The 14,618-nt window shown below is 40.0% G+C and overlaps 1 protein-coding gene across 1 annotated transcript in view; it reads left to right on the plus strand.

Moving 5' to 3' along the window:
* The first annotated feature begins 819 nt into the window (after window positions 1-819).
* Window positions 820-14,618, plus strand: part of dgkzb (diacylglycerol kinase, zeta b) — a 114,429-nt gene continuing 100,630 nt past the window's right edge. Inside the window, exon 1 of the mRNA XM_014123989.2 lies at window positions 820-1,110. Within this exon, the coding sequence (XP_013979464.1) occupies window positions 1,043-1,110 (68 nt within the window). The 5' untranslated portion in view covers window positions 820-1,042. The remainder of the gene's footprint in view (window positions 1,111-14,618) is intronic.

The following is a 14,618-nucleotide window of genomic DNA, read 5'->3' on the forward strand; positions in this document are numbered from 1 at the left end:
TGAAAATATACTCCACAGCGATTTAGATGGTACAATGACTCCCTACACTGTTCAGTGCTTGTTTTATCACATAAACTGAAATTGAGCGAACAGTGTAGAATTTTAGCAACCTGCAAATTACAGAGCGATTTCTACATTTGTGACTGACCCGATTTCCACTAGATAACAAAGTCAAAACATCTTTCCCATTTTGACAGCAGATGCAGCTCTGATGGGAGAAATCAGTAGTTGAATATCACAGCCAATCACAACATTTGTGGGTAATATTATGGACATTTTCTGAAATTACAATGCAGAAATACAAAAAAGTCCTGTGTAGCACCTTTATTAAGTAATAGTTTGACTGTAAAATCAGTGTATTGGTTTGTGGGCAGCAACTTTTATAGAGACCATACCGAATTATCCTTGCCATTTGAGAAAGAACATTATAGCTAAATCCTGCGACCCCCCCCCCAGCACCTATAACAAAATCAACAGTACAAAACCAAAACTATTGATCTGATTTAAGCAATTTATTTTGTGTCATCGTGTTGATTATTGCTTTCATACCAACATCACCAATCTGAGGCCAATGGATGTGTAATTTCCCCTAATTCGATTTGGTCAAAAGTCAGTTTGGGTAATGTAGTAGGCCTATTAGCCCATTCCATCGACTTCCCTACTATGTTCGTTTTTTTATTTGTACAGATTCCCAAATGAATGTAACAACTAATGTTACTATTGGGGTACATTTACACTCTTTTTCAACTAATTATCTTTTCATGATGAACGGGTCCTCACATTTGGACGAGCTCCCTCTGCGGTTGATGTGTCTACGAGGGTGCGCGTGCCTCTTTGGGAATCGTATTTGCTTTGTTTTTCAAAGATGTGTCACTCCAGTCAACCTCCACACACTGAACAGATGGCGACCACGAGGTTAGAAGAGATTATCGAGGAGGAGGATATTTTCCTGAACAACAAAAGCCAAATTAGTCTTTTATATCGGCCTACATAGAGTTTTGTGGGAAAGGTGTCCGGGAAAGTACGGAAGGGAGCTGTCAAAATGACAACAACGGAAAACCAGCTGGACGAGTTCATGCACCTCGCGCTAAGAAAACAGCTATCCTACAGGTAAATGGATATCGATAATAACAATTTAAATAGCCTACTAACGTTACCCGTGTCTTTCAGTCAACTTTGGTTGAGAGTGCTGTCCTCGGAGTCAGACTGCCGTAATCATGAATTCAAGTCTTTTAATTATTAATTGCTAAATACAGTATTTCCCACTGTATGATAATGTGAATGTTATATCCTTTATAACTCTTAAATACGTTTTGAATGAGATTATAGACTAGTTTTATAGAATAGTTTTAGGCTAGGCTACAATATAACAGTGCTTGTTGATAATTCCATGAACCATGCTTGTCAATAATGCCTGCTCCTTTGTCCAACCAACATGACCCACAAACAGAAGTAGCCTAACTTGGGTAGCTAGTAGACTAGTTGATTATAACAGAATTATTATTATTTATTTTTTTCATTTATGTCCCAATTTTTTTTTTGAGGACAAAGCATGAAAGAGTCATGGTCCTTCACTCTTTCCAATTCACTTCCTGAAGAGGAGGGGTTATGAATATTTTCATTGTCTATTCATTTTTCTCAACACATGGACTGCAAGCAACAGCTGGATTTTGCACTGACTAAGGCTAAATGTAATTAGAGAGAGAGAGAGAGAGAGTTCTGGTATCATCATCACTTTGATCATCCATAAACAGGCACAAAGCGACCCGTATCATCTCCCCAGTGATATCCTGTTCTTGTTCACACATTAACCCAATTAGGAGGCATCTGTCTGTTTTTTTTCTTCAAAGCTGTCATCTGAGATACAAGCCTATATCCATCATATCCCACTTAGACAACAATACCCTTTGAAAGACCTACACAGGGCTCATTAAAAGATCCTAATGATATTAAAGCCACAATGCTCCTTTTAATAGGACTGTGACTCATCTACTTGTTTTTTTTTTGTGTTTCCAACAGTGTCTTGTGTCTATTGAAAAAGAGGGACTGCATTTTCAGTGCTGCTGTGGCTTCTTAAATCTGATTATCAGACCTTAAAAGATGTGTGTGTGTGTGTGTGTGTGTGGGGGGGTGTCATTTCAAGTGCTCCGCACTGCATTCATGATGCCATCTGTGTTCAACTTCCTGTGTTGGCGGGCCTGTGTGTTTGTGGAAGCAAGATGTCTGGCATACATGGTTCCAATCACACCTAAGCCCTATACTACGAATCAGGTTTGAGGTAACTTTGGTTATCCCGAGTTCAACTCGGGATAACCGGTACCACGAAAGTGGCTTACCTTTTGACCAGGTACATTTCTATGGCAACGAATCCTTTAGAAATAACCTGCTCCGGGGCAGGCTAACTCCATTTATTTTGAATGAAGTGTCTGAGCCGTGAGTTGAGGACCGATGAAATCAGATTCCCTCCGTCTCGCAAAGATTGCGTCATCATCCACTTCATTTGAGTAAGATGACTGAGAAACATTTGATTCATCAAATATTGTTTTTGTGTGTAATTTTTTTTGTAATGTTAAAATACTTACCACATTGCACATTTAGAAATGACAGAATGCATTTGAAACTTCACACACAGTAAAACTTTTTTATGACAATACAATTATTTTATCGATACTATTTCACACCATAGCCTGCTGAATTTGCAAGAATCCTTTTCTTTCAATTTGATTTTGGCACAAATGAAAATGTGGCACTGACTCGCCCATTGATGGCTGTTTCAGCATTGTCTCGATGAAGAGTTTGAACTAGCCACGTGCATCATGCACGAGCAGTTACAAGGCTGCTAGAGTTAGCGGCAGGCTGGCAAGCAATATCCACCGTTGTAATATGGATAAAGCCTGAGCTAGCTAGCTTTAGAAAACCCTGAGCAGATCTAGCTTGCTTCGTAGTATACCACTCTGGTGCCAACTATACATTATGATACTACATTGGTTGAATGGTCTGTGGTCATGCTTTTTTTAAATGTAAATTATAGATAGACTAACTGGCCAGAAACAGGTTTCCATTTTACATGACCACTGAAATGCAGCTCAAAGGAGATGTTTATGAAGGACATGAACCTACATGTTGAGAAGTGTATGGGGAGTCTCAGGTTGTCATGCCAGATCTCCGAGAGGCTCTCTCACTCTCACTCTGTGTGAGTGTGCGAACAGTGACCAGGAGAGAACCGGGTTCACAGATATGTCTCCTGAGGACCCCTCACATGTAATCTTGTTTTCTGATAATCTAGTGTCAGGGTTATTTCACTGGTAAGAAACCTGATGTCAACCTGATGTTTGCTCCGAGAAGCACCTGATGAACCATAACAAACAATGAAACTTTGTTTTGCTCCTGTGCCTTCAAGGCCTTTGAAATGACACAGAATTAATTTGAGAGTCATTTCAGGTCATTTGGATAAGAGGTGGAATTATGTTGATCTACATGCATATCCCATGAATTGTAACGTAACTAGTACACTGAGTCAGAAGAGACTTTCTGTAGACGCACACTAACCATATTAGTTATTCACTGTTCTTCTATGGAGGCCTATCCCATATAGCTATTCAAAACTCAAAAGACAGGCACACTGAGTACAGTTACATGCACACAATAATACGATTATTTTGAATAGTCAGATTAAGATCTGGTTTACAGTCTGGTTAGACTGTAAACTCTCCTTCCAGACTCACATTAAGCATCTCCAATCCAAAATTAAATCTAGAATCGGCTTCCTATATCGCAACAAAGCATCCTTCACTCATGCTGCCAAACATACCCTCGTAAAACTGACCATCCTACCGATCCTCGACTTCGGTGATGTCATCTACACCTGAAACCCCACCTCTTCAAGGAATACCTGGGATAGGATAAAGTAATCCTTCTAACCCCCCCTTAAAATATTTAGATGCACTATTGTAAAGTGGTTGTTCCACTGGATATTATAAGGTGAATGCACCAATTTGTAAGTCGCTCTGGATAAGAGCGTCTGCGAAATGACTTAAATGTAAATGTAAAATCTATAAAATAGCCTCCAACACTCTACTCAACAAATTGGATGCAGTCTATCACAGTGCCATCCGTTTTGTCACCAAAGCCCCATACACTACCCACCACTGCGACCTGTATGCTCTCGTTGGTTGGCCCTCGCTTCATACTTGTCGCCAAACCCACTGGCTACAGGTTATCTACAAGTCTCTGCTAGGTAAAGCCCCGCCTTATCTCAGCTCACTGGTCACCATAGCAGCACCCACTCGTAGCACGCGCTCCAGCAGGTATATCTCACTGGTCACCCCCAAAGCCAATTCCTCCTTTGGTCGTCTTTCCTTCCAGTTCTCTGCTACCAATGACTGGAACGAACTGCAAAAATCTCTGAAGCTGGAGACTCATATCTCCCTCACTAGCTTTAAGCACCAGCTGTCAGAGCAGCTCACAGGTCACTGCACCTGTACATAGCCCATCTGCAAACAGCCCATCTATCTACCTACCTCATCCCCATACTGTATTTATTTATCTATCTTGCTCCTTTGCACCCCAGTATCTCTACTTGCACATTCATTTTCTGCACATCTACCATTCCAGTGTTTAATTGCTATATTATAATTACTTCGCTACCATGGCCTATTTATTGCCTTATCTTACCTCATTTGCACTCACTGTATATAGACTTTTTGTTTTCTTTTGTTCTACTGTATTATTGACTGTATGTTTTGTTTATTCTGTGTGTAACTCTGTGTTGTTGTATGTGTCAAATTGCTATGCTTCATCTTGGCCAGGTCGCAGTTGCAAATGAGAACTTGTTCTCAACTAGCCTACCTGGTTAAATAATGGTTAATTAAAAAAAATATCATGGTCACATGGCATATGAACTAACAGGTTATATAGCAAACAAAGCAATTATCACAACACATAGTTGCAATATGGCTTTTTTTATGGCTTGGCTTAACCAGTCACCGCTACTGATTTTCTGCAAAGTCTTTTCGAATCATTAGGACATGTAAACCCCTTAAATCAGAGTCACAGCTGTGTATTTGCTAGCAAGCTTCCTTTTGCGGGAGTGAAGTGAAATAGTTTTCACATACAAACTTTATATGTCTGAACTTCCCAATAATATCATGGGCGCTCGCTGTGGTAGAACTTGAATTTTGATTGGTGATTTTCTGCCCCATCAGGTAGCCTGATTTCAGATGTGTCCATGTAAACAAGATTATTAGGGAAATCGTTCTTCCTACAAAGCATGCAAACTTTCAAATCTAACTATTATCTTTTTTTACATTTATTTTATTTCACCTTTATTTAACTAGGCAAGAATAAATTCAACCACACCTTTGCTTCATCACAAAACTGGTGAGCAACCTCTTTATGGTGAAGTCCACAAAGCATATTGCATGTAACAAACAGTTACATGACCTACAGCATTTTTCGGACTACCAAGCAACTATTGATTTAGAACCACGGAGAGTTACTGCAAGCCGCAAAGAAAACAGGAGCTGCCTCCACTATTCCAGCACCATTTTAAGTTCAACATTTCAAGTCATCAAATCACCAATGCTTAGTCTAATACAGTGACAACTAAAAGATACCAAAAACAATTTAGTCCAATCAACGTAAGCTAAAAGTGATGGTGCTGTCCATGGTTCTGATTTGTGTGTGTTTGCGCAAGTAGAAAAACATGTTGCCTCACCCTACTTGTAGAGAAACGCCAATGCCATTCCGACTCTGTCATACAGTACACGCTTTTATTTTTTGTTGTACTAGGCTACCTGGCTAAAATGCTTGCTCGCTAGCCTAACTTCCTTTCATGGGCAACGTTAGCTAGTTAACATTAGCCTTCTACATCTAGCTACATATTGAACATCTTCCTCTCAGTCCAGGGGCACAATGTATTTTATGGTTGGATCAGAATCGCCATTATAATCATTGGCCAGTAAGGAGAATTAAGTAAAATCCCTATCTCCATCCATGGCTAATTTCGGAAAGTGACAATTTTTTGTATCTTGCTAGTAGAGGTCGACCGATTTATGATTTTTCAACGCCGATACCAATACCGATTTATTGGAGGACCAAAAAAAGCCGCTACCGATTAATCGGCAGATTTTATTTAAACATTTTTTTTTACATTTTTTTACATATTTTTTTATATATATATTTTTTTTATGTATTTATTTGTAATAATGACAATTACAACAATACTGAATGAACACTTATTTTAACTTAATATAATACATCAATAAAATCAATTTAGCCTCAAATAAATAATGAAACATGTTCAATTTGGTTTAAATAATGCAAAACAAAGTGAAAGTGCAATATGTGCCATGTAAGAAAGCTAACATTTAAGTGCCTTGCTCAGAACTTGGGAACATATGAAAGCTGGTGGTTCCTTTTAACATGAGTCTTCAATATTCCCAGGTAAGAAGTTTTAGGTTGTAGTTATTATAGGACTATTTCTCTCTATACGATTTGTATTTCATATACCTTTGACTATTGGATGTTCTTATAGGCACTTTAGTATTGCCAGTGTAACAGTATAGTTTCCGTCCCTCTCCTCACCCCTACCTGGGCTCGAACCAGGAACACATCGACAACAGCCACCCTCGAAGCAGCGTTACCCATGCAGAGCAAGGGGAACAACTACTCCAAGTCTCAGAGCGAGTGACGTTTGAAACGCTATTAGCGCGCACCCGGCTAACTAGCTAGCCATTTCACATCGGTTACACAAGCCTAATCTTGGGAGTTGATAGGCTTGAAGCGGTGGGTGTAATTTGTGGAACGTTCCAACAGGAATCGGTTCCAAAAAAACTAAAAGTAAAAAGTTGCTAACTAACAACGCATACAAAGTAGCAACGCATACAAACCTAGCTAACTAGCTGCCGAATAGCTGCCGAATCGCGTAACAGGTAGTCAGCCTGCCATGCAGGCTCCTCGTGGAGTGCAATGTAAGGCAGGTGGTTAGAGCGTTGGACTAGTAACCGGAAGGATGCAAAAACGAATCCCCGAATCCCCCTGAAGAAGGCAGTTAACCCCCTTTCCTAGGCCGTCATTGAAAATAAGAATGTGTTCTTAATCTGACTTGCCTAGTTAAATAAAGGTGTAAAAAAAAATCTGCCAAAAATACCGATTACCGATTGTTATGAAAACTTAAAATCGGCCCTAATTAATCGGCCATTCCAATTAATCGGTCGACCTCTACTAGCTAGCTAGCCACCGGAGGACAACAACAAAACAAGATGCAACAATTCAAGTTGTTTCTATCGATTTAAGTATTTCTCTGTGATAGGAGTGAAGCCAAATCCAAACTGGCGCATGACTAAGTCGCTTTGGATAAAAGCGTCTGCTAAATGGCATATACAGTGGGGAAAAAGTATTTGATCCCCTGCTGATTTTGTACGTTTGCCCATTGACAAAGAAAGGATCAGTCTATAATTTTAATGGTAGGTTTATTTGAACAGTGAGAGACAGAATAACAACAAAAATATCCAGAAAAACGCATGTCAAAAATGTTATAAATTGATTAGCATTTTAATGAGGGAAATAAGTATTTGACCCCTCTGCAAAACATGACTTAGTACTTGGTGGCAAAACCCTTGTTGGCAATCAGAGGTCAGAGACAGGGAGACAGGACGGACAGCTGATCGTCCTCGCAGTGGCAGACAACGTGTAACAACACCTGCACAGGATCGGTACATCCAAACATCACACCTGCGGGACAGGTACAGGATGGCATCAACAACTGCCCGAGTTACACCAGGAATGCACAATCCCTCCATCAGTGCTCAGACTGTCCGCAATATGCTGAGAGAGGCTGGACTCACGGCTTGTAGGCCTGTTGTAAGGCAGGTCCTCACCAGACATCACCGGCAACAACGTTGTCTATGGGCACAAACCCACCGTCGCTGGACCAGACAGGACTGTCAAAAAGTGCTCTTCACTGATGAGTCTCGGTTTTGTCTCACCAGGGGTGATGGTCGGATTCGCGTTTATTGTCGAAGGAATGAGCGTTACACCAAGGCCTGTACTCTGGAGCAATATCGATGTGGAGGGTCCGTCATGGTCTGGGGCGGTGTGGCACAGCATTAACGGACTGAGCTTGTTGTCATTGCAGGCAATCTCAACGCTGTGCGTTACAGGGAAGACATCCTCCTCCCTCATGTGGTACCCTTCCCTGAGGCTCATCCTGACATGACCCTCCAGCATGACAATGCCACCAGCCATACTGCTCGTTCTGTGCATGATTTCCTGCAAGACAGGAATGTCAGTGTTCTGCCATGGCCAGCGAAGAGCCCAGATCTCAATCACATTGAGCACGTCTGGGACCTGTTGGATCGGAGGATGAGGGCTAGCGCCATTTCCCCCCAGAAATGTCTGGGAACTTGCAGGTGCCTTGGTGGAAGAGTGGGATAACATCTCTCAGCAAGAACTGGCAAATCTGATGCAGTCCATAGGGAGGAGATGCACTGCAGTACTTTACAGCTGGTGGCTATACCAGATACTGACTGTTACTTTTGATTTTGACCCCCCTTTGCTCAGGGACACATTATTCCATTTATGTTAGTCACATGTCTGTGGAATTTGTTCAGTTTATGTCTCAGTTGTTGAATCTTGTTATGTTCATACAAATATTTACACATGTTAAGTTTGCTGAAAATAAACGCAGTTGAGTGAGAAGACGTTTCTTTTTTTGGTACTGTATATAAACTGAGTATTCAAAAGTTTCGACTCACCTACTTATTCCAGTGTTTTTCTTCATTTTACAGTTTTCTACATTGTAGAGTAATAGTAAAGACATCAACACTATGAAATAACACATGGAATCATGTGGTAACCAAAAAAGTGTTAAACAAATGAAAATATATTTTATATTTGAGATTCTTCAAAGTTGCCACCCTTTGCCTTGATGACAGCTTTGCACACTCTTGGTATTCTCTCAACCAGCTTCATAAGGTAGTCACCTGGAATGCATTTCAATTAATAGGTGTGCCTTGTTAATTTAATATTTAATTGTGGAGTTTCTTTCCTTCTTAATGCGTTTGAGCCAATCAATTGTGTGACAAGGTAGGGGTGGTGTACAGAAGATAGACGTATTTGGTAAAAGACCAAGTCCATATTATGATTAGAACAGCTCAAATAAGCAAAGTGAAACGACCGTCCATCATTACTTGAAGACATGATGGTCAGTCAATCCGGAAAATGTCAAGAACTTTGAATGTTTCTTCAAGTGCAGTCGCAAAAACCATCAAGGGCTATGATGAAACTGGAGGAGGTGTGATGGTGTGGGGGTGCTTTGCTGATGACACTGTCTGTTATTTATTTAGAATTCAAGGCACACAGCATTCTGCAGTGATACACCATCCCATCTGGTTTGTGCTTAGTGGGACTATCATTTGTTTTTCAACAGGATAATGACCCAAAACACACCTCCAGGCTTTGTAAGGGCTATTTGACCAAGGAGAGTGATGGAGTGCTACATCAGATGACCTGGCTTCCACAATCAACCGACCTCAACTCAATTGAGATGGTTTGGGATGAGTTGGACTGCGGAGTGAAGGAAATGCAGCCAACTAGTGCTCAGCATATGTGGGAACTCCTTCAAGACTGTTGGAAAAGCATTCCTCATAAAGCTGGTTGAGAGAATTTCAAGAGTGTGCAAAGCTGTCATCAAGGCAAAGGGTGGCTACTTTGAAGAATATAAAATATATTTTGAGTTGTTTAACACTTTTTTTTTGGTTACTACATGATTCCATATGTGTTATTTCATAGTTTTCATGTCTTCACTATTAGTCTACATTGTAGAAAATAGTCAAAATAAAGAAAAACCCTTGAATGAGTAGGTGTGTCCAAACTTTTGACTGGTACTGTATATTATTGATGCTTTGATGCTTTGACCGGTTTGGGTTTTTACTTTACATTTGATAACAGTTTTGAATGTTTTTGTTTGTTAAATGTGATATTCAGTGTGTGACGTCCATTTTTATAGTTTACACCGCTACTTGAGTCATCCCTCTCCGCTCTCTCTCTCTCTCTCTCTCTCTCTCTCCATGCCAATTTTCACACAGACATAGCACTGTCCCCATGTCACTAAACAAGCGCTTTTGTTGTTGCTTGACCAGAGAGACTTGCATTCAGTCTGTATGGTCAATGCAGCACATGCAATAATGTTGATGACAATGATGTTGTTTCCACTTTACTTCTTAATATAAATCCACAAGTGTTCTATAATTACATGATTAGTTTGTGTTTCTTACATCTGTAAACAGCTAGTTTGTCTTTTCTTTGCAAGTTAAACTAAATAGTGTTAGCTGGCTGGCTGGCTAGCTAGCTAGCTAATAAATGTACTGAGTCAGAGCAAACATAGCTAGCTAATACAGCCTGTTACCAGTTCTGGTATAGCACTAAATCAGCATGTTGTTTGTGCAACAGTATTTTCTTAAATCAAAGAGGAATAGGCGAAGCATGAATATGTTGGCTACATGAAGAAACATTTTAATGTAGTGTAACAGTGTAGGTTCCGTCCCTCTCTTTTCCCCAACCTGGGCTCGAACCAGGGACCCTTGCACACATCAACAACTGACACCCCACGAAGCATCGTTACCCATCGCGCCACAAAAGCCGCGGCCCTTGCAACGCAAGGGGAAACCCTACTTCAAGTCTCAGAGCGAGTGACGTCACTGATTGAAATGCTATTAGCGCGCACCACCGCTAACTAACTAGCCATTTCACATCGGTTACAGTAGCAAAGATTATAGGGTTCCCTAAGAAACACTGAACATCATCCTAGCCTGTTACAATAACTCCTCCCTGTTTTTTTTCATTTGTTGTCATGTCAAACAACACAGTATTCAAAGTGCCCACTATTATATTCTAACTACAGAATTAGAATAAACATTCTATTTCCATGATTCCAACAGTTCACCCAAGTGTTTTAATCTAAATTGCAAGTCAAATCGGGAATAGGGTGCTATTTGGGATGCAGGTCGGATGTTACTGAGCTAGCTGCCTGCAGTAGGAATTACTGGTTAAAAATAAGGCAATTGTTTTGCACATATCATGCAGCCCAACATGGCAGTGTGGATTGATCTCAAATGAGTGCAGGAAATGCAGGAAATTATTTTAGGTTGAAGTTGAATTGAACAGTATAAAACAATCAGAATGGAGAAAGACCCATTGAAATCACTTAGAATGGATGTGTTACCACTGTATGGTCACGCACTACTCATAAAGCAAATTTAGAATTTGTATTATTCAAATACATAAAATACCATCATACCGTCAAACATTTGAAAAATACCATGTTAAGATATTTTGGCCATGTCGCTCAGGACTAATATATACAGTTTATATATATATTACAATTGGCGTATGCTTACTTTGATTATGACCTTAGGCCAATTTAAGATAAGCAGAGTAAGGTGTTTACATGACTAATGTCATACTCAACTTACTGCCATGATCAGTTTAATATATAATTATTAATGTGCATGTAAACATGCTCACTGACTGACAGAATGGAGAACGGCAGTACAGTGGTTGCTTGACTGAACTTTGAACACCAAGCCCCAAAAGTAATTCCTACTGCAGGCAGCTAGCTCAGTAACATCCGACCTGCATCCCAAATAGCACCCTATTCCCTATTGAGTGCACTACTTTGACCAGGGGCGTCTTAATTGAATCTGGCAGCCCTGTTGCACGTCACCTGAGCAGTGGTTCGAGTGAATCAGTCAGAGGTGGTGTGTTCGTTTGTGGAGAGAGGGTGGGCACTGGGCAGGACACCTGGGCTGGCACATCAAACCATTGCCTTTAAATTACTTTAATTCATCAGAGGGACAGACAGAGAGTAGCCCGGTGTCCAGCAGAGATAATCCTCAAAGGGGGGGTTCTGATTCAGACATTAAAGGGAATGATGCATAAAAGGAAATGAGCTCATCCATGATGCTCCCTGGGTGGCAGATGCCATGCCGAGTTGTTGCATTCAAGTATCACATTTTGATTACTTACTTACCATAAGCTGTTAAATAACATGGTCATTACAATGAAGTATTGGCTGTCATGATTTTACCTGATGGTTGCATTGAGTTTAGATTAGCCTATTCTGGTAGACACTAGCTGACTAGCTGTGTCACTACAATACCTGCGTTCAAATACATGCGTATTTGAATTTCAAATACTTATTTTCTGTGTATATGAGTTTTCAAATATTGTGGCAGAATCAACTTCTTCTATATGAAGTACTTGAAATTATTTTCTAATAATTTCTATAAATATTTAAAACGACTCGTTTCCAAATACATTTTAAATACCCCTAGAATAGTGATGGGAAGTTTGGCTCTTTTTACTGACTCAGATCTTTTCAACTCGTTCTGTCAAAATAACAAATCTTTCGTTATTTCGTTCATTTGATTCAGTAGGCTAATCCTGCGAGTACGGAGGACCCCCGACCGGCGAACGAGGAACTAAAAACTCGAAAGAATTATGATTCTACGAGCCTCGTTCGCCATAGGAGCCTTATTGCAGCTGTCATTTGTGATTGAGACCTTCAGATAATTGCTAGGCATACAAATACGATTATTTATTGATACTGCCTTTGAAATGAGGTTTAGTTGCTGCCGCAACTGGACTTGATTGTGAACGACTCAATTGCATGAGTTGACTGCGGGGAAGCAGATAAGCACAATATCGTTCATGAACTGCAACAACCCCCCAAACGATTCGTTCTCGAGTTCGAGTTTGTTGAGCAGAAGCAGGCTGTATGTTTTGGTTGTCAATAACATTCAATAGTCAATTAATTGCACTCTTTCTTGCACCATGCGATCAATTAACAGTTCAAAACTTGTATATATTTTTGTTTGATACTTTCTGCAGCACGATCTATTTTCCTGCGCACGATCTATTTTCCTGCGGAGGAGTGTTTATTAATCCTGTTTTATTCATTGCAGCCAGCAGGCGAAACGAATGACTAAAATGAACGAGTCACTCTGAAAAATGAATCATGACTCTCGAGTCAGTAAAAATAGTAATTAAAAAAGAACGAGTCGTTCGCCAACTGCACATCACTACCCTAGAACCAAACAGACCTGGGATCGGTTTCCCAAATCATCTTACGACGAAGTGCATCGTTATAACCTTCGTGGTTGCATCGTTAAATCTCCAAGCTGTTTCTCAAAACCATCGTCATTAACGTTCCACTTGAAAACGCTCGTAATCTAACGCCTGCCTCAGCTGTGGTGTGCTTCGTTAGATGCTTTTTTGCCCTCCCGCATCACTTTATAAACAGAAGATCTCCACTAAACATAGAGGCACAATATACTGAGAATGTGCTTGTCCTCCTGCGAACTTTAGAACATGCATATGCACATTTTCCAGTGATTGAAGTATTGCATTGCAAAAAGGCAAAAGTCGCCTAGTAACCTTGTGCAAATGGGGAATATATGATGACTTATTCAGAACAAAAAAAAACAGGTAGCTAAATATAATGACAAGATGCAATCATTTGCTGGTAAGAAGAGTAAAAATCTATTTATTTGTATCTTTGCATTCTAAAATAATTAGAAATCTATTTCCTTTAATTTATTTCATTTCCATGATCATTGCAGAATAGATTCCTCAACTTTTCTGACTCTGACGGTTTCATTCTAGCGAAATAGCCTATAGGCCTACAACAAGTTAGGATAGGCTACCGTTTTCCCCATCTCTCATTTAATTGGACCCTCTTCACGGTAGTAAACAAATAAGCTGCCGGTATTTAAAGTATTTTTTCCCCCTATGCCGAGTTCTGTTTTCTATTATTTATTTATTTTTTCCTGGTTTTGGTTTTCTTTCAGTGTTTTAACTCTCAATATTACAATTATTCTTAGAGAAACAACAAAAATTGATGTTCTGAGTCCATGTCTATGCTTAAATCACATCAGAAGACCATTTGAGGTCTGGAAAAAATACTAACAAATGTAATTGCGCATCTAGCAAGAGAGTAATGTGTCAGTCTGGCGATGTTTATGTTGGGTCTACTGCTGCACCACATGTCATGGCAGAGTTTGTAAAACAATGGCCACCGAATTGATACAAATAATCATGATATAGTTATTTCAGGTAACATTTAATTGAGAAGGTTTTTTTGGGGGAAAGTCTGTTTACCCACACGACTGTTATCATTAGCATCGCTAACTGGCTACATACGGCGTGATAAACAAACGCGCGCACCAAACATACAGACGGGGGCAATATTGATGGAAATTAATTGGCAGATATTGTGTTGCGTTTGGCTTTTTAAGCCAATAGTGGCTAACCAGGGTTGGGATAATGTCAATTTGGCTTTGATTGAATAGTAGCCAGGAGCATTTTGTTTATGACAGTTTGCGATGGAACACATGAGAAAATGTACTTTCAGAATTGCTTGGCTAGCTAATCGTAGGTGGGCAGCGAGCTAATGGTAGCTCGCAATCTACCTGTTGGAGACCCCTACTCTTTGTGATCCGATTCGAAGCGCATCTTAATGGTAGAATAGATGGTTCACCATTTTCATTGACGTTTGTAGGCTACATCTAAATACTGTAATGTCAAATTTCACGAGCAGCATAGACGATATTTAATTT

This window comes from Salmo salar, chromosome ssa10, assembly GCF_905237065.1.
Source record: "Salmo salar chromosome ssa10, Ssal_v3.1, whole genome shotgun sequence".
Lineage (NCBI taxonomy): Eukaryota > Metazoa > Chordata > Actinopteri > Salmoniformes > Salmonidae > Salmo > Salmo salar.